Source organism: Erpetoichthys calabaricus, chromosome 2 (genome assembly GCF_900747795.2).
Source record: "Erpetoichthys calabaricus chromosome 2, fErpCal1.3, whole genome shotgun sequence".
NCBI lineage: Eukaryota > Metazoa > Chordata > Cladistia > Polypteriformes > Polypteridae > Erpetoichthys > Erpetoichthys calabaricus.
In genome coordinates this window covers 97,466,324-97,490,789 of record NC_041395.2, presented here as the reverse complement: position 1 = coordinate 97,490,789, position 24,466 = coordinate 97,466,324, and the positions used below count along the sequence as shown (strand labels likewise).

The 24,466-nt window shown below is 33.8% G+C and overlaps 1 protein-coding gene across 1 annotated transcript in view; it reads right to left on the bottom strand.

The window, feature by feature from the left end:
- LOC114645309 (mucin-5B-like) overlaps positions 1–24,466 on the bottom strand; it is a 50,012-nt gene that overhangs the window by 13,914 nt on the left and 11,632 nt on the right. The window contains exons 9-28 of the mRNA XM_051922501.1: positions 24,301–24,426; positions 23,833–23,950; positions 21,677–21,815; positions 21,431–21,545; positions 19,948–20,007; positions 18,820–18,957; positions 17,030–17,194; positions 15,730–15,824; positions 15,450–15,576; positions 13,917–14,172; positions 13,757–13,809; positions 11,995–12,095; positions 10,792–10,943; positions 10,257–10,395; positions 9,337–9,441; positions 8,347–8,526; positions 5,987–6,226; positions 4,852–5,008; positions 3,914–4,042; positions 1,164–1,317 (exon numbers count right to left, since the gene is read on the bottom strand). Of these exons, the coding sequence (XP_051778461.1) occupies positions 1,164–1,317; positions 3,914–4,042; positions 4,852–5,008; positions 5,987–6,226; positions 8,347–8,526; positions 9,337–9,441; positions 10,257–10,395; positions 10,792–10,943; positions 11,995–12,095; positions 13,757–13,809; positions 13,917–14,172; positions 15,450–15,576; positions 15,730–15,824; positions 17,030–17,194; positions 18,820–18,957; positions 19,948–20,007; positions 21,431–21,545; positions 21,677–21,815; positions 23,833–23,950; positions 24,301–24,426 (2,749 nt within the window). The remainder of the gene's footprint in view (positions 1–1,163; positions 1,318–3,913; positions 4,043–4,851; positions 5,009–5,986; positions 6,227–8,346; positions 8,527–9,336; positions 9,442–10,256; positions 10,396–10,791; positions 10,944–11,994; positions 12,096–13,756; positions 13,810–13,916; positions 14,173–15,449; positions 15,577–15,729; positions 15,825–17,029; positions 17,195–18,819; positions 18,958–19,947; positions 20,008–21,430; positions 21,546–21,676; positions 21,816–23,832; positions 23,951–24,300; positions 24,427–24,466) is intronic.

Genomic DNA, 24,466 nt, shown 5'->3' with positions numbered 1-24,466 from the left:
TACACTGCTTGTAAAACTGGTTGGAATAAAAATCTGTGGCTATGGGAGTCCACCAGGACTCACCTTAAAAATCACTGCTATAACCTGAAAGCTCACAGCTATCTCCCAGTAACTATTTACCCCATACTCTTGTGATATGGAGGAATATTTTGGACAAAATAAAAATAAAAAAAAATAAGTATGCAAATAAATTAAAATGTATTTTTAGAATAAATAAAAACACAATGATATGTGAGCATAAATAATAAGTGTTTCATGAAATATATTTTTGTTGTTTATTCCTTCTGGAATTTACATAATCATTTGTTATTTATTTCAGTGACACCAATGCAATGTGCAATATGCCTCGGAATGAAAGCTGTCATTTTTGGGCAGACTCTAGCAAGTACTGTTTCTTGACTCGTGAATAATCTGGATGTTGTAACCCTTTTTCTAGTTCATTGGGCTAGCACTTTTGGCTCAAGGTTCATCCTTAGGTGTATATACATATGTGCAACCTGAACTTTACAGTTAAAAAATAGGATTTGAAGGATAAGCTCCTTAATGTCTCTATTAACATGGGGACTAGAGGTCTGCACAGTACTGAATTTTTTATCTCACTCATAGCAACTCCCAAAACATCTTCTTTCCTACTTCCACCCACTCCTACCTCTCTCTCACCCATACACTTTAGGTACCATGTATGCAATAATGCATGAATTACTCATTTACTGTTTTGTAACAACACCTTAACAAAAGCTTATTTTGGTCTTAATTATATAGTCAAGACAGACCAGGCACCAGCATGTCTGACTAGTCATTAGTAAAAAACGGACTGATATTATTAGGGAAGTAAGTTAACGTTAACTTTAGAGAAGTCTGCACACATAAAATAAAATTCTGATATGGCCCCACCAGAATTTTCATGCTAACAATGCCACTGATATAATGTAGAGTTTTGGATACAAAGTTTTACAAGCAGGTGTCCTTTCAGGAGGTGCATGTTGGCCTATACACACGATCCATTTTGCAGTTCTAAGAACATGTGGAAATCAAAGCTTGTGTACAGCCAGCATAACTAAGACATAGCATGTCATGGTGCCAAATCCATAAAAATGATATCACACTGAACAATTCTTTTCTTTTTTTGGTTCATCTTAATCTTTTTTTTTCTGTATTATTACCATGTTTGGCAGTTGTCTTTAGTTGGGACAATATCACCATTCATGTAGTGTTTGCCATCATCGTCATCAAAACAACCACATTGCTCTAGGGGGACACACTTCATGGAGTCCTCATCAAAGATTGGTTCATTTGGAGGACATTTTGGATAACAGCCTGTTACAAAAAGAAAAGAGTGTATTAAAATTTCTTAGCAGTTAAAATACCAGAACTGTGAAAGTATACAAATATGTGGAATCATATTACACATTTCACAATGAGACCAATATGTCACCTGAATAGAACAGAAAAAAAATGCAGGAAGAGCTGATTGTCTTAATTAAAAGATTTATTAAGCTTTTAGTTTTAAGAACATTTTCTTTTAAATTGACCTTAGTATGGTGTAATATCTATTCAAAGATTTAAAATAAATGAAATTTTAATACTGTACACTTTGTTTTTTTAATAGCACAACCAGGATCGTTTGTTTGCGGTTGCTCAAAAGTGGCATTAGTGAATATCAGATATGATTACTCTTTCCCATTTTCCATGGTTTGCCTTTACAGTACTTTTCCAGGCCAGCTCATCACTTTTTGCTGGTCCTGATGAAAGTGTGCATCTTCATTTTTTTAATTTCATATGTATTACAAGTAAACACTTAGAAGGGGAATTAAAGTCCCTTTTTAAAAAGAAATTATAAAGTAAACAAATGTATTATTTGTTATTACTTATTTTCTAATTCTTATGTCTATTTAGTTGAATCTGAATTTTAAATCACATATTCATCAGACCACTAAGACAGGATTTTTTCACTTAAGAAACATAGCAAAAGTTAGACCTCTTATATCATTGATAGATGCTGAGAAATTAGTTCATGCGTTTGTTTTCAGTCGACTAGATTACTGTAACGCACTCCTCTCAGGACTACCCAAAAAAGACATAAACTGTTTGCAACTAGTGCAGAATGCAGCTGCTAGAATCCTATCTAGGAAAAGAAAATCTGAGCACATTTCTCCAGTTTTGATGTCACTACACTGGTTACCTGTGTCATTCAGGATTGACTTTAAAATTCTGCTTATGGTTTATAAAGCCTTAAATAATCTCGCTCCATCTTATATATCGGAATGTCTGACACCTTATATTCCAAATTGTAACCTTAGATCTTCAAATGAGTGTGTCCTTAGAATTCCAAGAGCAAAACTTAAAAGACGTGGTGAGGCGGCCTTCTGCTGTTATGCACCTAAAATCTGGAATAGCCTGCCAATAGGAATTTGCAAGGCTAATATAGTGGAGCACTTTAAAAAACTGCTGAAAACACATTACTTTAACATGGCCTTCTCATAACTTCACTTTAATTGAATCCTGATACTCTGTATATCCATTTCATTATAATAACTATTCATGGTGGATCTAAAATGTGTACTAGCCCCTACTCTCTCTTCTGTTTCTTTTTCCGGTTTCTTTGTGGTGGCGGCTTGCGCCACCACCATCTACTCAAAGCACCGTGATGTTCCAACATTGATGGATTAAAAGCCAGGAGTCTGCATGGCCATCATCATCAAGTCCTTCCGTGAGAACCTTAAATACAAAGAGGACTATTTCATTTTTGTTAGGTGGAATGCCCAGAGGGGACTGGGCGGTCTCGTGGCCTCAGAACCCCTGCAGATTTTATTTTTTTCTCCAGCTGTCTGGAGTTTTTTTTTTGTTTTTTCTGTCCCCCCTGGCCATCGGACCTTACTCTTATTCTATGTTAACTAATGTCTTATTTTAATTTCTTACTTTGTCTTTTATTTTTCTTTTCTTCATTATATAAAGCACTTTGAGCTACTTTTTTGTATGAAAATGTGCTATATAAATAAATGTTGTTGTTGTTGTTATTTAGTTTACCTATCCATTAATCCATCCACCCATATTAGATCCTACTAAAATTCAGTCCAAGCTTTGGAGGCAGGGGAGGTACTGGATAAGTGAATGTGAATAAGATGCACTTTAATATGAGGACAGATGTTTTTGGATTCTCTGGGATTATTGAGAATGTATGGTTGGATCAGATGAAGTTTTCTACAAGCACTCAGTGTTTGACCCAACCTGCTGTTGACTTGGTGAGAGATCTGATTCAGTATTGTGGAGTTATGAGCGTTGATCTTATTAGAAATCGCCCTATTATGGATTATGTCTGAGTCTATCTCGTTTTCACTAATTCACGCTAATTTAAAAAGTGGTCATTTTTTTCCCAGAATCATTGTTAATAATGTGACAGTCTTCATTAATAGAGATGGTAGGCTGCAGTTTCTTGGTCTATTATTTTACTGTGGATGAGCTAAGAGAAATAACTGTTCACTACATTCCATTTCTTGATGCTGGCTGATAATAACATTAAAAATTAGTACTGAAGGAATGGTAGATAATTTACATTTTATTAACTACTGTACTGTAAAATATATTATGTGGAAATTATTTTATATATTATGTACTTATTTCTTTACTGAGGCCAAGTGTGAATAACAATTCCATTGTTTTCGGGTCATATACCAATAAAGCAAGCTTTGTTTCAAGCATGTAAGCTACATTCAATATAAAAATTAGAAGTACATTGTTCCTTCAAAAATCATACACTAGAGTAATTTCACTTTTAGTAACTTCCAATTTAAAAATTATAGCTTTTTTGTATGTTTCATTTTAGCAATAATATTTTTATGCTTGTGTCTGGAATAGGACCAGGAAGACTGCTATGTCGTCACCAAAAGCAGCAACTTATCAGTATATTGTGTACCTTCTAGCCCTGTGATCTGGTCAGAACACTGTTCAGTAGGATTCCTGCAGGTCTTCATACATGGTGCTCCACAGGGCTTGTAGTGCCACTCACAGCCATCGGGGGCGTTGTAGTAATCACAAAACAGTGCTGTAAGGGAGAATATAGAATATGGGTAACAGAATGGATTTCAGAACAAAATCAGTGAACATAATGTGTGGTGACTGAATATATCATAACATAAATGACTGAATTCACAATATGATTAATAATTTTACCTGTGCTGACAAGACAAGCAAAGTTAATGATTCCTAACTAGTTGTACTAAAAGGAGCAATAGTTTTAGAACGCTTTTGTCCAGTGCTTTGTTACACACGTGCACTTGAATATATTGTTCTCATATACGGCATACAGCTATTGATTTTTACTTAATATTTAATCTTTATATTTGTTTGGCCTATCAACTGGAAGGAATCATGCTAGTAAGACTAGGAGGAAAAAATAAAATATGCAGTGCATGAATCATAGCTGGGCATTAGCGCCAAGATTAAAAAAAAACTGTTCTAAAACATGAAGTTTCATATCTTGTGAATATTCTGTGAAATGTATACAACAATCATAGTGCCTTATTTTTGATGTCTTTTTGGAAATATGACATTGCAGATTATTACGGTTACTAATGGACAGTTCTTTAGTAGGTCATTGGTTGCAGTATGTTGAACGATTTGGTAGAATAATCTCAGTGATGTTCATAGATTGAGGGAAAAACTCTCAGGACAACCTGAGAAACCAAGCAAATGTAGAGCTTCATGACAGTAATGCTTGTTGAAGACATACAATAATACATAAAACCATGTTCTACAGGGTTAAATGTTGTATGCTGCATGAATTCATACAATATCTTAAATAAGGACAATTTGACATTAAAGACTAAATAGCAAAGGACAAAGTGTACTCACGGCAAATTTCTGGGCTTCTCCAGACAACGCATATACCCGCATCATTACAGGCTTTGGCGTAGGAGGCTACTGCTGTACAGAAACATTCACAGTCTCCACCAGTGTCACAAGCACAGGAATCACTTACACAGGCATCATGGAATGGGCTTGGGTCAACCTGCAAATAAAAGGAAAAAATAAGTGTTACTATGGTACAGTATATCCAAGAATAGTATTACAGAGCAGGCAGTTTATCATCTTGTTAGAGAGAATCTGTTTGAAGTGGTGCAGTGTTGTCATCACCTTCATTTTAGTGCCATAGCTCTAGCCTTCCTGGATAGCAGAGTATTCGTTAGTGTATGCAACATATTGGTTAGATAGACAGATGGAGAAAGTGATATAATTAATGCACATTTTTAAATTGTGGCACTATAGTACACAGTTTTGGAATTTAAGGAGGTTCATGTTGATCATCACTGCAACTATGGCTTGCATTCAAAAATAGATTTTTTAAACTAGGCTATGATTTTGCACCTAGATTTATCAGAATGTAGCTGTTTAGGTGATGATGTCTTTAGGTTAATTCTGGACAAAATGTAAATTATGTAGAAATTTTGATAAGGAAGATTATAATAACATGATAAGGCAAGCATAACTAAAAGTAAAGAATTTGTTTTTTATTAAAATGTATAATATAATTAGTTACTCACTAACATTAACACTAACATGATTTGTTGCTGACTGAGTTCTGTCAATAAGCACATATGAAACCTTTTTGCTGAATGTATGGGACGGATTAATGATGGTTTGTATACACATGTACTGTATTTAGTAAAGCTAGCATGTGTTGATGGCCATATGGGGATTATCTCTGCACATTAATCTTTAAAATAATATGTGGCAAGTCACATTTTTTAACTTTAGAACTTAAGTCTGTAAGTGCTGAGTAACTCCTTCCCAATAATCCTAATCCATAATCATAGCAAGTTAATACTTACCTGATTCAGCATATTCAAGTATAAATAATTTAAAATTAAATTATAAAAAAATATATATATTTTTATATAAAAAAATAAAAATGATCAAGCAGTAATTGCGTTAATATTATTGCTAGTTTAACAAGCCAGAAGGCACACACAGGAACTCAGAGCTGTACCTGAGGATGACAGTCTGTAAACACTTGGCTTTGGATGATGCTGCACTGCTTCTGTGCCCAAGACTGTCTGTATGGGTTGCTAGTGCAGGGATCTTTAGAATCTTGGGCATCTGGGCAGCTGGGGGATGCTTTCCAGCTGTTTCCAAACTCCAGAACACTCACTACAACTGACTGACTTCGGGTGGTAAAGTCATTGTTTACATCTCCATCATAGTTTCCACAAAGACCACAGACATTTCCCTTTAAAATATAAATATATTTTTTATTAAATTCAGGAAAAATAATTCAGTAAGTAGTTAATACAGGTAAAATTCCATTACAATGAATATTTTTACAACAAAATTTTCATTACAATGAAGTATGTTTATAGTCCCGACAGCTTCCCCATATGACGCGAGTCTATAGAAATCTTGTTACTACAAAGTACATTCAGCAGATACTTTCATTACAATGAAGTGCCCAAAAGACCTTGAAATGCCTGAATGAATCATCCACACTGTAGTTAGTTCTGTGGCCGCAGCTCAGTTGTGCACAACGATCCCCCAAACAGAAACACTACATTTTTTTTCTTTCTTCGAACTTTCCTCGTACTGTTTTTTTTTTTTGCCTTTTTTGTTTCCTGCTGTTTTCAGTGATACCTTTTGCTTATTGCTCGTCAACATTTGAAAAATATCCATTGGAATTTAACTCATTGTCACCCTCCTATAGAAACGGCAGACACGAAAAAATGATAACAGTTCATATTAGAAAAAAAAACTTTACATTTTTGCAGCTCTCGATTGCGGCGAAAAGAAAAAAGACATTGCCAGTGAATTCGGAATTTCGCTATCACTATCGACGCTGGCAACTTTCTTGAAAGACTGAGCAAAAAAAGAAGAAAAATCTCGGGTTGCAAACGTATGTGAACTGCTGCATTTGAAGACGTCGAAAAAGCAGTTTCTATGTGGTTCAGTGATGTTCGTTCAAGAAACATTCCTATTAATGCGGCACTCATTCAAGAAAATGTCAGGTTTGCAAACTCTCTTGGGACCTCCGTCAACTAGACAGCATGCTTTAGAGCGTCCCGAAGTCCAAACTCCGTGTCTATGGAAGACTGTTTATCTGTTGCTGGGGCAACAGCCAGCTCAAAGCTGTGCTGCGTCTCTCCGCCAAAGCAAACAGAAAAGATATCAATGGGTGATATGCAAGGAACATTGTAAATACAGGTAACAGGATTACTTGATCACTGATCTGCTGTGTCTGTGTATAGCAGAGTGGCAGATGACGCTACAATAAATAAGTGTGCCGTTCCTGTTTCAAGCTGAATAAAGCTGGTTTTGCTAAAGTACTGAGACCCAGCCTCGTGTTTTGGGGTGCAAGACAGGGACTTATAGCGCGACCCCAATCTTTTATGATTTGCTTCTGTGTCGCTTCACTGCAGCGCTATGAGTCTGTTGTTACCCTGCCCCGGCAACGGACAAACAAGCTTCCACAGACGTGGCAATCGCACTTCAGAACGCACTTCAGCGTGTCGTTACCATTGGGTGGCGGGGGGGGGGTCCCAAAAGAGTTCAGAAACCTCACAATGTGAAGAAGAAGAAAAGGATGATTCGGCTCTTGATTGATAACTGTGCTGCTCACAATATGCTTCTACATTTAGATAATGTTCGCCTTGAATTTCTCCCACAAAATTGCATGGCAGTTCTTCAGCCATTGGATTTGGGCATCATTCGCACCCTGAAAGTGTATTATCGCAAGGAAATGCTGAGAAAAATTCTCGTCAGCATAATTTGTAGGCAGGAGGAGATTAAAATTAACACAAAAGAAGCTATTGAAATGATTGCAAACGCCTAGGGGCAAGTTAAAGAAAGCACTATAGTAACAAAATACAGACTCTCATTACAACGAAATTGTAATTTTGTATTTTTTAGGTCCCTGGGAGTTCGTTGTAACGGACTTTTACCTGTAGTGTATTAATCATAAAGAACTATATCATTATTGATGTATCTGTCTTCATAAAATAGTTGAATTCATATTATTCAAGGATATGATCCTTATTTTGTGATTTATGTTTAAAACTTTTAGCAACATGAATGATCATAAAGTACTGCAAATTTAAAAATTATTTGCCTGGTATAATTCATTGCTGTTGCTTCAGATTTTATTTACTTTTTGCTAGGGTGCTAGCCTTTCCAACCTTTTTCAAAAATAGGGTAACTTGGTACCCTTTATATTGTCTTATAAGACTAATTTAATGGCTTCTCAACAAAAATGGTAGCAGTACTATTTTTCTTTGAAGTGCCCTTTGATCTCACTATGAAGCCACTATTTTTAATCCTATGGCTGTTTGCTTGTTCTTCATTTTTAGACACATATTTTACCTTAAAAGAAGGGCTGAGTTTGATAAACATGCTGGTTTTCCGGTCCCACATAAGTGTTAAACCATTATTGGCCTCAATGATCAGGTATATGCCCATGATACGGACTTTATAGGGCACTTCCTGTTTTGGTTCTCGTTGAAGCACTTCAAAATGACCATCCGAAAGCTTCAGCTCATTGTTCTAAAAGGCAAGCAGAATTAATATTTCAGTATGCTGTACATGCCTATCTTTAAATATGTAAACAGTTGTAGTTGCTGCAGTGAAAAAATACTTTTGTCCTAGCTATAATTTTTTGTAACATTTTGATGCTTCTATTGCTCCAGAGTTCTTTATATTGTGTATGTCAGAAAATGTATCTGAAGTATGTTTACATGTTGTGAAGATATTTGACCAATGTTAAAATAATATTATAGTCATTTGTGCTTTGAATATATTGGTATAGTGTTTTATAGACTAACAGTCACAAGGTCCTCAACATTTATGAGAACTTTCAAAACACACACAAAAGGGTATTTTTTTTTTCCAAAACTGTGCATGATGAACTGTTTGAGATTCAGAAGTGTTCTCTTGAATTGTTTTATGGCAAAACAATATTCTAATAACAGAGCAATCAGTCATCACATGCTGTATGAAATGGCAAAAAGTATATTATACAGAGATTCATAATTTGTATAATTTGATAACCATGAATTATAGTCTACTGATGTTATAAAGTGTATCCTAATTTTCAGTTTGTTTATGAGATGCTGCAATAGGCTAACATCTCAGGGCTGTCTTGCATCCATTGATACTACAGCATGACATAATTCTGAATTTAAATAGTGGATGGCCAGGTAGTTAGGTGTATTATTTATTACAAAGCCTTTTATATGAGTGTCTGACTCCAAAATTCTATACATTTTTCTTTCTATACTGAATGAACAGGGCATGTTTGATCATATGATTGTGTCACATCATAATATTTTTGCTCAGTAGGAAAAAACTTATTACCCCCAGGAAAATCTTGATGGACTTGGAGCAGGTAGTGCCAGTGGTGCCACATGGGATATTTTCAGTGATCATCCTGAAGGTCCCTTCATTTTGACTGCAGTAGTCCTACACAAATTGACAGACATTCAGAGATTAATCACACTATATAGAATGTATAAAGGAAGAACAAATGGAGCATATATTAACAGATTATACAGTACAAATGACAGAGAAGCAATAGGTACATTAAAACAATGTGGTTTTGTTTCTTTTTAATGAAGTACCAGCAAATGGATTTAAAGTATAATACAGCAAATAATATGAGAAACATATTATTACAATAATACAAGTATTCTTTTATGCAAAGCAAGATTTCACAGAAACTTCAATTCATTAAATCCATTTCCTTCATCTAAGTCACACTGCCATTACGTTACGTTTTTACTTTGAAAAATGCCACATGACAGTGCTAATATTGACTGCATGATCATTGATTTTACAAATGTTATTACATTTCATTTAGTCTGTGATTGTGTTAATATAAACTTTGTATGCACTACTTAAACACAAAGGTAACCCTGGTTGTATACTGGTCAACATTCAAAGTAATATTTAGTAATATTTATTCATGGCTTTCATGTTACATTTTCCCTTCGATATCAACAGAACAATATAACGTTCTTGCATTGCTGTCAGAAGTGCCACAATGGAATCAAGTGTACACTAAATACATTATGTTAATCCATCTTAAAGGTTAATGTATATATGCAGTATGGTTAAGAACACGGTGAACATTGTTTCTAGTCAAAGTAAAATTCTCCTGTCTAGAATGCAACATGCTTTGATACAACATTCTTCTTCCCACAACACCATTTATTATTTATAATGACTTCCCCATGCATTCTGTTAGTATTAGTCAGTGGGATAAGCACATGCTATACCTGAGTCAGAGTATACTCGCAGTCTCCATTAAAGTTAAACCTTTTTCCATCAAATGTAATGTAATGTCCGTCACCATAGATTGCACAAGTACCCTGGCATTGTTCTTCCGTGCAGTTCCATATTCTGTTATTGCAGGTGCTGTTAAAAAAAATCACTATTGCTATTTAGTTTAGTAAGCAGAAAAAAAACATCAAGTTGCCACATATGAAACTTGCAAAATAACTTTCTAGCGCAACCATTGAGCATCTGTGTACCAAGAATATTGTCCCTGGTTTTTTGTGTGCTGCCTTTTTCTGCTCCTCCTGGTACTGCACTTAGCAGTGCCTTAGAATGACGTAATTGTAGTAATGTGTCTCACAATAAAACATGTGCATGTTTATTGTTTAGTTTGACTTTCAAAATGAAAAATTCTCATGTGTAAACATCTGTGGAGACAGCAGCATAAACAAGTATGCCAGTTTCTGTTTTTCAATAATGTCATTTTAATTACAATATTACATTATTGAGTTGAAATATTCTGTAGTTATACTGTACCAAGTGTTGCAGTCCACTTTGATCGTGTCTCCAGGGTTATATGAAGCTCCATTGTGCATGCATGGGCACTGGTCTTCAGAGACACACCCTCCATTCCCATCAGAGACAAGACCCTCTGGACATACGCATCCTGAGACACACACTGTGCTATACTGTTAAAAGAGAAATGTAGAGAATATTATTATTTAAGAATGGTATGACTTCTTGGACTTATATAATAACAACAATGATGATTTTTTTCCACTTCAAAGCTTTAACTAAAAGGCTAAAAACACAATAGGAGTAGCATCAGATGTGCTGTATGAGGCACTATAAATAATACAAGGCATATAATCCATAGATGCGAGCAAAGACAGGAAGAAAAGTATTACAGCAGAACAGGCAAATTATAATATAAAATTAACATTAGAGGACTGAAGAGATATGAAAGTGAACAGCAAAATATGCAAAGCAGTTTTATCTTAAAAAACACACACACACACACTTTGACTTATATAAGCCTGTCCTTGAGGTGTGAAAAGAGAGGGGCATATGGATATATAATTTTTAGAATCCATAAATTCATCTTATTTTAATTACCATGTGTTTAAAACATTATATAAATAATATAGTGTACTGCAATAAGAAAGGCTTTCACATTTTATGTCATGAACTGTTTAAATTACTTAGAAACAAAAAAGTGGATTATTTAAAATACTGTAAAAGAGAAGGTTTTAAAAGCAACAAAAGCATAAAGCGACTTAAAACAAAATCTGGGATGCTCACCAAATAAATAGAACAACAAATTAGCTAAAATGTCTTTAAGTGAGGCTGCCTTAATGATGTCACTGCAATTAAGAATTTCATTTTACTATGTATAGTAGTTATTATTTACACATGAAAAAGAACTTAAACTTAATGTAAATTAAAAATTATAATTAAACAAAAACATACTCTAAACCAACCTAAGCCTACTTTACATTTTAAGGCAGAACATTATATTTTGCCGATATTTCATTTTTTTATATAGTTAATTTTTCATTTTGTTATATAAACATATAATTTTCATATGCCTTTTATAACAACAGTTATTGCAATGTGTCTAAACTAGACTCTGAGTGCTAGAATCTTGGTTTTGCTGTTTTTTAATTTAAGCACCTAGGAATTCATTTTTTTTCCCAAATATCTCAGTGTTTGCCTGTTGGCATATTCAGAGTTACTCACACAGGGCTTGTTTAGAGTCTGACAGCTCTTTTGACATTCTGATCCTTGGGTTCCTAATTTCACTTGAGAACAATCAAGGAATACCATTGGATCATTGCAGGCTGGAAGAAAACAAATAGGATTAGTATGAATATTATTATTTTGCTTATAAATAAATAAAGCAGGCCACAGTAATGTAGATAACACTGCTCCACTGTAGATGATTGGGTGAAATTCTGAAATGTGAACAATATTCTGTTTTACATCTCACTAGTTATACCAAGTTGTTGATTTGATTATGCTTTTTCAGTTGTTTTGTCTGAGGTCATATACTGTATATCACGAAATGTTAACCCTTTCTTTACACCATTTCAGCTTTGTCTTGGCAGATAAATTTTGTGCTATCTCCCCAAGTGAAGTAATGTCAAACCACACTTTCAGGCATACTGACAAAATCCGCTCTTCTTCTACTTCATCTAAAACCTGATAATGACATTGACATCTGGCTTTAATCCACCCAACACAAGACAACTGGTGGCATAACTAATATAGCTTTATATTTATTTTAATGCTATGTATGCTTAAGTTACTTTGATTGCATATAGCACCCCAAAATTAATTCTGAGATTCTTACTTGAAATAGTCCCTAATCAGAATTTCAATGTCCTGTTTAAAACTAGACTGCTTTTTGTCCAACAATGCCCTTCTTCATTTTTTTTCTTGCTTTTGGGTCATTCTGGTGTGTATTCAGACCATACTGTGTGTGTGCGTGTGTGTTTATTTAATGAGCTTCTGTAAATAGTCAAATTTCCTCCTAGGGATAAATAAAGTTCTATCTATCTATCTATCTATCTATCTATCTATCTATCTATCTATCTATCTATCTATCTATCTATCTATCTATCTATCTATCTATCTATCTATCTATCTATCTATCTATCTATCAACCACCTGGATATTAACAGGCTGTTTTTAAGATATCCTTTACATTTTTCATTTTTTTGTTGGAATATTTCTACAAAATTTTATAATTAAGCTCCATGCCAAATCATTAGTGTGAGGGACTTACATAAAAATTAACTGGAGGGTGCAGCATAAAGAAGGGTCTAATAACATTTAGTGTAAACTTATTTGACATGTATGATATGCTTCTCATGTGCCTTACTAAAATTATTTCATGAAGTCTGCTTTACCTAAGTCAGTAAATATTGAATTATAAAACAATGTGCCATTGATTTTCTGCAAAAGACTTTTTAATGTGATTATTAATTTTACAAAGAAATAAACATATTTTATATAACCTTAGTTTTGCCTGTTTTTTGAGAAAAGGTTTATGCTAAATTGATAAATAATAGTAAAAATAATTGTAGCTGAATTACAATTGCTTGTGCAGTAGTATTAAATATTCTACATGTTGTTATGTTAATTGGCAAAGCATAAGTGGCAGTATGTGTGCCCTGCAAAGTATTATATTGTTAGTGTGTGCTTAAATGTGTACCCTGCAATGGAGTAGATTCCATATCATTGTTGGCTGCTGCCTTCTGTCCTTGTATTGAAAAAGGAAATTTGAAAATTATATGGATTCATCAACAGAACATTCAGTATACATTTACAGTAAGATTATTTCCTCAATTGTCATTTCTGGTTGATCAGTGCTTAAATTTATTGTACCAACATTTTAAATGTTTTCTCTCAACTGGCTCCTTCTACATTTTTGGATGTCAAATAAAATTGCTGATAATTTTTTTCTTGTTTGGTAAATGTATCTTTTAAGAAAACTTACTTTGCACTACTGGCTGACGTCCAATGCAGTTCATATTTCCTTGCCTACAGGTGCTGAAATGAATAATTGGATTTTGTTCAGTAAAAGGATATTCATTTTAATGATTGCTTTCATGCTAATCAAAAAAAAAAAAAAGTTAATAATCATGCTTAGTTCTTACCAGCTTGCCCCATCCTTGGTTATGACCTCTTCAGGTTTCACCACAACGCCATTGAGGTAGCAGGGACAGGCACTCTGCTCAACACACTTGCCACTGTCATCCATATAGGTTCCCTCAGAACATCCACAACCATCCACTGATGTAAAGTCAACTCTACAGGTCAAGTCAGGCTCGCTGATAGAACGGCAGGTACGATTACAGCTGGTCATACTGTAGCTAAAAGTCATTGTGCTGGGACAGTTTTTGGAATATTTGTCTAGTAGAAAAAGTAGAATACAAAAACACACAATTTTAAACCAGTAATCAATTTTGTACACAAACCTCTAACATGGCACAGTTTCATCATTTTGGTGGTATGTCCACCTAGAACTTTTTTTAATTCAAAACATCAAATGGATCTTTCTGAAAGGCATTTTTTATAGGTTACCATTGTAAATACTAAACAATTAACAGGCAGATAACTTATTTTTTGCTTACTTTGTTCTAAAACTCTCTTAACTTATTAATTTACATCAAAAGTCTACCTGTTAATCATTAAGAAAGAATGACCTATGGATTGTGTGTATACAGTAAGGAAATAAACCAAAATAAAACACTGTAACCGTTATAAAACTGAATTGAAGAAGGAATCCTCTATTGATTCCTGTTTGTTATATGTTTGTAATCTGAAAGCCTTCAAAAAACCATTCTAAATTAATGAATGCAGCACCAGTGCATAATTGTTGCTTTTTCTTTCCATTTTCCAGAAGAATGTTATAAAAGTCATTTCTTTGCTATGTTAACACTCCAATATCCCAGATTTAACAAATCACCACAGAGGTCACCTTCCTCTTAACTTGCTGTCTTTGTTTTCATAAGATGAAAAGATTTTATTTAATTTTTCTCCTCAAAAACAATGGTTGATACCTGCTGAGGTTACTTGTACATTGTTTGTCATTGATTGAATAAATTATAATCATACATGTATTAATACCAATAGTTTTAACTACCTTGGATAAAACATAATATCAAAAAGATTTTTTTTTCTTGATTTAACATCAATGACTTTTCTGGAGCATTGTTTAAGCAATATCTGTATCAACAATTTTTTTTTAACTTATTATTAGATATAAGCCCCAATAGTGATAGATTTCTAGTATAAAAATAATCTCTTCCTTGATCCCTTCTGAAGGGTTTGATTCTCACAATTCAGAATAATGTATACATGATTTCCTCAAAGTATCAAGTTATCTAATGTTATCAATTTATGTAGTTTTTCTGTTCTGGTTTTCAGTTCAGTTTACAAATTATGAGCCTTATAAAAGAAAGAAAAAAATGAAATTTGAAATAATTTATGGATATGAAGATAGTTAAGATCTTCAAATGCATGAGTCAGCTTCAGAATAATATGTATTTTTGTTCAATTACAAATTAAAAGAAGTGGCCTAAAACCACAGTTGTGAGCATATAAAGATTCTGTCCACATAAACATATAATGAAGTATCAATGCAATGATTAAAACAACAACTTTAATAATAAATCAGAGAAACTTACCACACATGTTGTCTCTCCAACCATCCATTTGGATCCCCTTGAAGGCACAGATCCTTACATATGCAGAGATGGAAGCGCACATGCTGTTCTCACTATCTGAACCACTGCAGGTATCATACAGACAGTTCTAGGATGAAAGTAAAAAGAAATCAGATACAGTATGTAGACAGGTTAAAACAGTAAAGCAGAGCCAAGTTAACTGCTAGAAAATACTAGACTAGTTTAGAATATAGATTAGTAATTTCAGCAGTACATTTTGTTGAATTAATGGAGAACATACCTTTTGGTAGGGATCAGGTTGAACCACAGAGTGGCAATCTGCAAATGGCCCAGTTGGAAGAGACAGAAGAGAGCACCAGTGCTGAGCATAGTTCTCTGTCATTTGCACAAAGGAAAAAAGAAAAGTTAACACATAGTGCTATGATTCTCACTGCCCATCATCAAACTTCTTAATAATGAACTTGCTGGCAGGTTCAGATCACAAGTGCTTTATTTTTATTATCATAGTGAGCGTATGATGTGTGACTCATAGCTCATATGTTAAGAAACCAAAATACCTATGCAAAAATAAACTTCTTTATACCCTACATGGTTTGCTTATATAGGATTTTACTCTATCATGTAAGTCGTTTTTCTTTATTAGTGCAAAGATTTGTATGTCATGCTAACTAGGGACTCAAAATGGTTTATTTCCTAAGATTTTCCTGAGACCTGCTATATGAGCTTTTCTTTTTTGGATATTTTTATCATTTACTGGAAGCAAATGATACCAAAAACAATTTCCATTGTTTGTATTGACCTTGACTTTAAGTCATGTAAAAGTATGTGAAAATATTCATGATGAACTGGTGTCTCATTCAGGGCTGGTTAATGCTTTACAGATGCTTTTGCATCCTCAAAGTGGTAAGCAGGTTTAAGAAATGGATGGATGTATGCAGAAGTCTTGGCTTGTAAATGCTTAGAAATATACTGCATGTGGAAGGAAGAACTATATTTAAGAATCAAGTTGTACAGATTCATATTTGTTTCTTGGAAAGTCAATATAGCTTTTGCTACATTCATTGAGATACATATACTGTACATGTGAGCTTTGTGAATCTTTCTCGGGTGGTAAGCAAGGAGATATCTTTGACCCATTTTCTGTTTAAACTCCTGAACTGAAAGACAGCACCCCTGAAAGAGACCACTGATGCCACTTCTACTCTTTATGGTGAATAACTGAGTTTTGTGGTTGCTGCTCTCTAAAGATATTTTTTCAGTGTCAGAAGTGAAATGAAGCAATGATCATTGCCTTTTTAATTATATTAAAAGTTTCTTTGTTAATCTCCTTGAACCTGTTGCTGGGCTTTCTGATACTTAAATGTTCCGTTTTGCCTTAGAACAGTATACATTTTATTGTTGATATTCTATATAAATAGTTTTTTAATGCTGAACAGATTTACATTTTTCATATAAACTAAACATGTTAGAATATGTCCCTAGTTTATCCCCTTCCATATAACCCGAGCTGTCCGTCCCAAACACTTTAAAAGTTTTTAAAAAGAGTTTTCTATAGATATTTTTTTCTAAACAGTGCGCACCGTTTTCAATGCTAAGAGCGCAAGGATTGTCATAGAGGTCTTTCATGTCACTGCAGCTTCCCTGTGTCTTCCAGCTGTTGCAGAATGAAGCAGCAGTTCCTTCAAGTGCCCCATGTTCAGCCTTGAAATCGTCCCCTTGAATATTGTTAAAATTACCACAGATGCCTGGGAGGGGAAAAAAAATTGGAAAACAAACATCATGAAGCAGACATAGAAAATAAAAGGCTCATTTTATACGATTCACAGTGAAGTCAAAATGAAATATTAGGTATCTATATCAGGTATTATTAGGGTACGATTTAGTTTCTTGTGGTGCATAGCAATGAACTACAGTGATGTAAGACGTACCTGATTTCCGAAGTAGTTAAGGTTTTATTTGCCATTTGTAGTGAGTGCTATACATTGGAATTCTAACACTCTTTTACCTTTGAAACTCTTTTTTCTTTGAATAATAACTATAAGCAAAGAACCAAACCATGCCAACCAAGAGTGGGTTAATGGTGCTCAAATTCCATTTCAGTATTAATAAGGATAGTAAATTAAAATTTAGAGCAGTGTGTTTCCTTTTTAGGATATTATTGGCAATTGTCTACATAATTTTCAATATTTTGTTGCTAAATTGTTTTCTAATTATTTCCTGCAATTATAGATACTCTGAATATCTAAACTAGTTAAAAGTCATTGTTACAATATAAAACTGAAGTGTATCAAATCCTTTAAACAAAGCTGAAAGAATCAACATAACTGAAATCAAAGTCGTACCAGAATTCTTATACATTTTCTAGAACATCTCTCTGTATATCAATAAATACAAAAAGAAACTGGATGCAGTTATAACATAATTTATAAGATACAGGAAAAAATCATAAAGAAAATAAATATTGTCTCAGAAACCAAAATGGAGAAATGCCTGGATTTTAATTGCTGGCTACTGAATATCCACACACTAAAGCATTTGTTTTAAGTATATTACAGTGAAGCCATACTTGCATGGCTAGCCTGTGAAAAGAATATCCTCGTCTTTGTGTGCTTTATTCTGTGTGTCAATAACTACAAATTAATGTAAACAGGATAAAACTTATTGATGCAATAGTCAGCAAAGGTGTATCAATTGCACTTTCGCAAGATATGATTCTTCTCTACCCAAAATACATGTAATTCAATATTTTTCATATACATAGTATGAAGTGTCTCAAAAGTTTTTGTTTTTGCATCTTTTGAACAATTTTATTTTAAATATAACATCTCATAAAAATCAGCAATAAAAGCTCAATTAAACATTCCCCTTTTATCAACTACTGATACTCAGAAATTTTATAATTAGGTTAAATTACTAATGAATGAAGCATTAAAAATTTGGATTACATAGCATAACAGTTCTCCTTGTGTTATGCATTTTATAATGATTTTGCAGAATTTTCATTGCTACTCATATTCCGTCTAAAGCCATTTTTGAGATGTACATTAAGTAGGTAATGGATGGTGGTGTGTGTTGCTAGTCTAAAAGGGTAAAGGTGAAGCGGAACATTCAATTACGAACAGACCATTGCCTGTATATAATCAGCAATAAAAATACTCAAAGTGTTTTGCTATAAATTCAGAGATTCAAGGCTCAAGTGAGCCACAGAAGAAGGGATTACAATTTGCTTTGAGTGTTGGGCGAGGTACTCTGGTGAAGTTCGGATCTCTTTTAACTCAAAAAATCATTTCTTAAAAATTATGCTTCATTTCTTAACAAATAAGGATTGCCAATGACAGGAAGAACAAAACATGAAGCCTATGATGCTTACCAGATGTCTGTCCCTTGAGAGAGGTGTCAGTATTAAGATAGACCTGCATTAAGGGTACAAGCTGCACTTTTACCTGGACCCTAAATGAAGTCTCCATAATAATGTAGAAGGTGGAAGGACGGAATATGGTCACCTCAGCTAAAAAGAAAAAAATATTTAATTGAAAAATTCTAATGAAACAATTTTAAGTTATATACAGTATTTACATTTTTATAGGAGTTAATTTTTCCGAAACAAGTTTTAATTTGTTCTTTAATACCTGCAATATATGCATATATATATATATATATATATATATATATATATATATATATATATATATATATATATATATGTATATATATATATATATGTATACATATATATATATATATATACATATATATATATATATATGTATATATATATATGTATACATATATATATATATACATATATATATATGTATATATATATATGTACACACACACATATATATAATAATAATAATAAACATTTTATTGATATAACACCTTTCCCATGTTCAATACGCTTCACAAAATTTGACAAAGATCAACAAGGTATATACAGTATTAGATACAAATAATATCGGCATAAATACGAAATAAAGATAAATACAAATGCAAAGCATTGAGACAGAATAAGCAACAATAAACCAGAATGAAATAAAAAATACGAATACTACAAGAAAGCATACAATTCTTCATGCCTTATTCTGATTATTGTATGTGTTTTTATGTTAGATGTTGTATATTTTAGTACATTTTCTATTGGTAAAAAGTACATAATATAATATCCAGAAAAAAAATTAAATTAATATCCCATCCATCCATTTTCCAACCCACTGAATCCGAACACAGGGTCACGGGGGTCTGCTGGAGCCAATCCCAGCCAAATGAATACAATTATTTTTACTTGATAATGCAGTAACTGCTACAAGAAAGAATCTTTTAGAATCATTTCAAATCAATCTTTGAAAGGCATTTTTGAAAGTCGTTCCTATCCTGCACTATGGATTAACACAAAAAACAAATCAACTTGAAAAACCTCACAAAAAATTCAAACTGGTATATTTAAGAAAATGTTAGATAAACAAATGATAAAAAGATAGTAGTCAAACATGCTCACGTGTGTTGAATGGCAGCTGAGAGCTGATTGAGTCTACAAGCACTTCTCCACTTGGTATGACTTTGAAGCTCTATAAATGTGAAAGATCATGTTATTGGAAGGGAAAGTTCTCTAGCCCTGTGCCAATACAGTCTCAAAGTGCAATTTATTTGTAAAAGTTTTTCGTTAAATCTATCATTATGTCTCAATTTTACATGTGTACAGAAACAAACAAATGCATAAATGTGAGAAAGCACTATGCATAATGCAGATAACATGGAAGTAAATGGCTGCTGTCTCTTCTAGGGCAAGTTCTAGGGCATTTGGAAAAGGTTAGATTTATTTTTAGTTTTTATGATTGATTAGATGTTTGCTTTATCTTTTTTTCCTTTAGTATAATTCACATTTACATCTTTTCATTCTATTAGCTAAGCTTTTCAAACAGTAAAACATTCAAACATTTTATTAAGAAAAAACTCAGCTTTATACTATAAAGTGAACATTGGTCATAAAAGTGGACTTATTGACCCGTCATTTTTTGGACTTTTGTAAACCAATGCAGAGCCATGGATAGTAAGATTCTTTCACAGCATAAGGTAGGAACCAACTCCAGATAGAGTGCCAGTTCACTGCAGGGCAAATTCACACACATCCTAGCGCTCATTTACCAATATCTGACCAATTAAAGGTTACCAATTAGCCAAACATGCATGTCTTTGGGATAACAAACACAAAACGTCCATGCAGGTAGAAGAAGAAGGCTTCACACAAATGATGGCAACACTGGGTTTAATACCATGTCTCAGGGGGTTTAGCTAAAACAGAGTTAACTACTGTACCACAGTGTCTCCCAAAATGGATTTACAGTATTTTTTTAAAAATTTTGGTCATTTGAGCTGATTGTTGCATTACTGTATAATATGGATATTAGCTTTTTGGGTAAAAAGAAAGAAGTCTGAGGTACCTTAGCAAATTTTTGTTATTGATCAGAGCTGGAATCTATCCAAGTAGCACTGTATGCAAAGTAAGAACCAGCCCAGGATGGAACGGGAGTGTGTCACAGGACACACTCATGAACATGCTTCCATTCATTTGAACTGGCTCAGTTTTTAGCTGCTAGTTAAGCTATGCCTTTAAAGTATTGGGAAAACTGGAGTATTCATAGAAAACCCATACGGAGATGAGGAAGTCATGCAAACTACATACAGGGTAGCTGGGCACTGAATTTGGACACCTGATGTTGTGAGGCAGCTCTCATTGTCAGGCATATTTTACAAAGCATCTTGGCTTATTCTGTGTATTCTGTGAATAACTGTTGAGAATAAATGCTTCATGTAAGAATAAAAAAGGAAACAGATACTGTATATACTAGGTATCCAAACATGATTTGAACATTTTTACCTTGTACTGACTCAGAATTAAATATTCCAGAATGTAGTTTGCATCTCTGGCATGGTTAAAGTAACTTTAATTCTACAGAGGAATTCAGTTTTGAACAAGATACTCACTTTACTTCCTCCTTTTATGATGAGTGACACACTCTTTAGGCATGTTTCCGAGTCTGACAGTCCACATTTAAGAATTTCCCCAAGCACCACAAAGTCATCACTGTTGATGTTCTAAATAAAGAAAGATTTACATTCACAGATCCTAATTTTTTTATTTTTTTTAACACAAACTGTTGCACCTGCTAATGAACAATGAACAATGCTTAAAATTTTCTGAAAAAAGTAGTGGTTGTTTAATATACCTGAGAAAGGATGTAGGTGCAGTCTCCATGAAAGGTGAATTGCAGTCCGTCATAAGACGTGATGTGCGAACCTCCCTCAACCGAGCATCTCCCAGGACAATCCAGGTCTATACATGTCCACTGTCCTCCAGAGCATGTGCTGTGACAAACAAGCAAGTTACACTAAATATTTATGACTTTTCCCTTTTACCTGTATTTACCTTGCATTTTTCATTTTACTAATACTATACTAATATATTTGTTGCTCAATAAAACCTTAACACTGCCATTCATGAACAAGAAACAAACATTTAAACTATAATGTGACGTTTTATTAGAGATAGCTGCACCAAAGACAGGAGATAGAATTTCTCTCCAATCCTTTTGATTGAAAAGCTTGCGTTTTCATTTTGCAGTATTATGCAGAAAAGTTAATTAGCCTAACCTGCAGCATTGTACATACTGTGCAAGTATTTAATAATTTAACTGGCACTGTGTTAAGCACAAAAAAGATCTGTGTGTTACATTAACTATCATCATCATCATCATCATCATCATATGTGAATGGTGACTCTAAATTGAGTGAGTACACTGGTGTAACTAAATAAGAGTAACAGCCCATTTATGCTGCTGCAGTCCTGAGCTGGATAAAGTGGTTAAGAATGTCCTTGCCCTTGACAACATAGTCATCTGGTTAGAATTATTATTAGAACATTACAAAAATTGTGACAAGAACAGGTCATTGTTCCCAACAACCTCGTCTATCCTGTTCACCTGGATTGTCCAAAATAACATCAAGCAGATTATTATTATATTATTATTATCATACTGTATATTTATTTGGTATAAGGTAATGGAGACAGCTGGTGAAACAGTATGCCAATTTCTATACATTTTTTTTTAAATATATTTTTGGTTTAATATGTTTTATAGTAGTATCCTAAATAGACCTGATAAAAAATTAATTAAATCAGACAAATCTTTGCAAAACTGTCATCAGTTTTTTTTGACTTGTTACTGCTGTGCCATCAAACTGAAGCAAACCTTTTTTACGCTTACAGTAATACAAGTATTTGGTGTTTGCTCCTGGTTTCAAATTAGGCTTTTAATCCAACACCAGTTTGCTACATATAATCCCTGAATCATTTTCACTTCTTTTTGTGTAAGATATTGTTTAAATGAGACATACTCATAACCTGTACTCCATGATTGTCCAATATGCTTAGATTCATTTCACAGTGATTCTTTCTAGTAAAATAACTGGCTGTAAGTGAAATGTAATCTGCTCAACAAATCTGCATAATTACATTTTTGTCTTAATTGTGCTATTAGAGTGAAAGGTAAACATTAATAGGAATCCCCTAGATCCGAAGTGGGTCAGCAAGTGATCTAGCCTTGCCAGTTCTTAGTACAAATATATGTATACTAGGGAAGGTACTGTGCTTAAATAAATTGTGAGGTTAAGAACATTTTACAGTCCATCCTTGTTGGCCAAAGAGTTGTGTGTTTATTTTGTAAATATTTTATAAAGTATGTAAGAATACAGGGTAGAATGGTGGCACTGTAGATGGCATTGTTGTGTATATGTTAGGGTGTTTTTTGCATGAAATTTACTCTCTGCTTTAGTGTTTTTGTGACACTGCTCTCCTCTCACAGTAAAGCTGACTGAAGTAAGTGTGTATGTAAAGTAGCTGTATGTTTGAGCAGGATGATACAGACTTAAATGCCATTTTGAGATTTAGTGATGCCATGCATCTGTTGGTGTTTGCATGGATTCTTAAATGAATATGAGACCTGGGAAGTAAGTAAGTTAAAAAAAATGGAGGAATGGATGGGTGGCTAGATTTACTTTATTACACATACTTTAATGACGTCTGCATTTCATCTCATATGAAGTCAGTAGTAGAAACGAACAGCTTTCGCATTCAGTCTTTTTTTTCAACAATGACCAGTAATATTAAGTGTAATGAACCATATGTGTTTAGCTTTTGGCAAAGATACTTGACTCTAAACACATCGCCTCACTCCTCTCATTTTATGCAGTCAGGTGCAAGGAATGGAGGTTGCATATCTGAAACTCTCTGTTTGGGCGAGTGTTAGTTAGAATAATAAACCTTTTCCGACTAGATAGACAGACAAATACATGGCTAAAACTCAATCATGTCGAGCCCACATACCACTTCTGACAGTTGGTGGAATAGGACTCTCCAGCAGCAAATGTTTTGTTGTTGTAGGTGCAGGAGCACTGCTGAAGTGGGATGCAGCCACTCTGTGTGATGTCATCCAAGACAGTCCCTGTAGGAAAGTCGACAGTTTTAATAATTCATGCTTTCATTGATTACATTATTCATTTATTTTCTAACACAAAGTTAGTTTAATTTAGGACACGGCCTTTTAAATGTAAATGTGTCAACATATTATATAGCAGCCTTTTTAGTTAATGACAATGCTTGGTGTCTTTTTCTGAAAGTGGAAAGGTCTTAAAAATACTGAGATGTCACTGTGGCAACTGAACAGTTATTCAGAGGAGGCTAAACTCATTATGAGAGCATCAGTCATTTTCATTACAATATTAAGCACATTTTCACTTTCATCCTTGGATCTTGAATTCCTGTGTTATATGAGAGAAAGGAGTTTCAGTTTACCATTTGGACAGAAACAGCCATCAATGCAGTGGTCTTCACAAAGTGCACTCTGGTCAGAATTGGAGCAGGTGTCTGCACAAGGAACACCACATTCTATATATTCCAGGTTGAGGGGACATTTCTTATCTGAAAAACAAATTAGAGGCTAAGGCTTTCCTCTCACTCA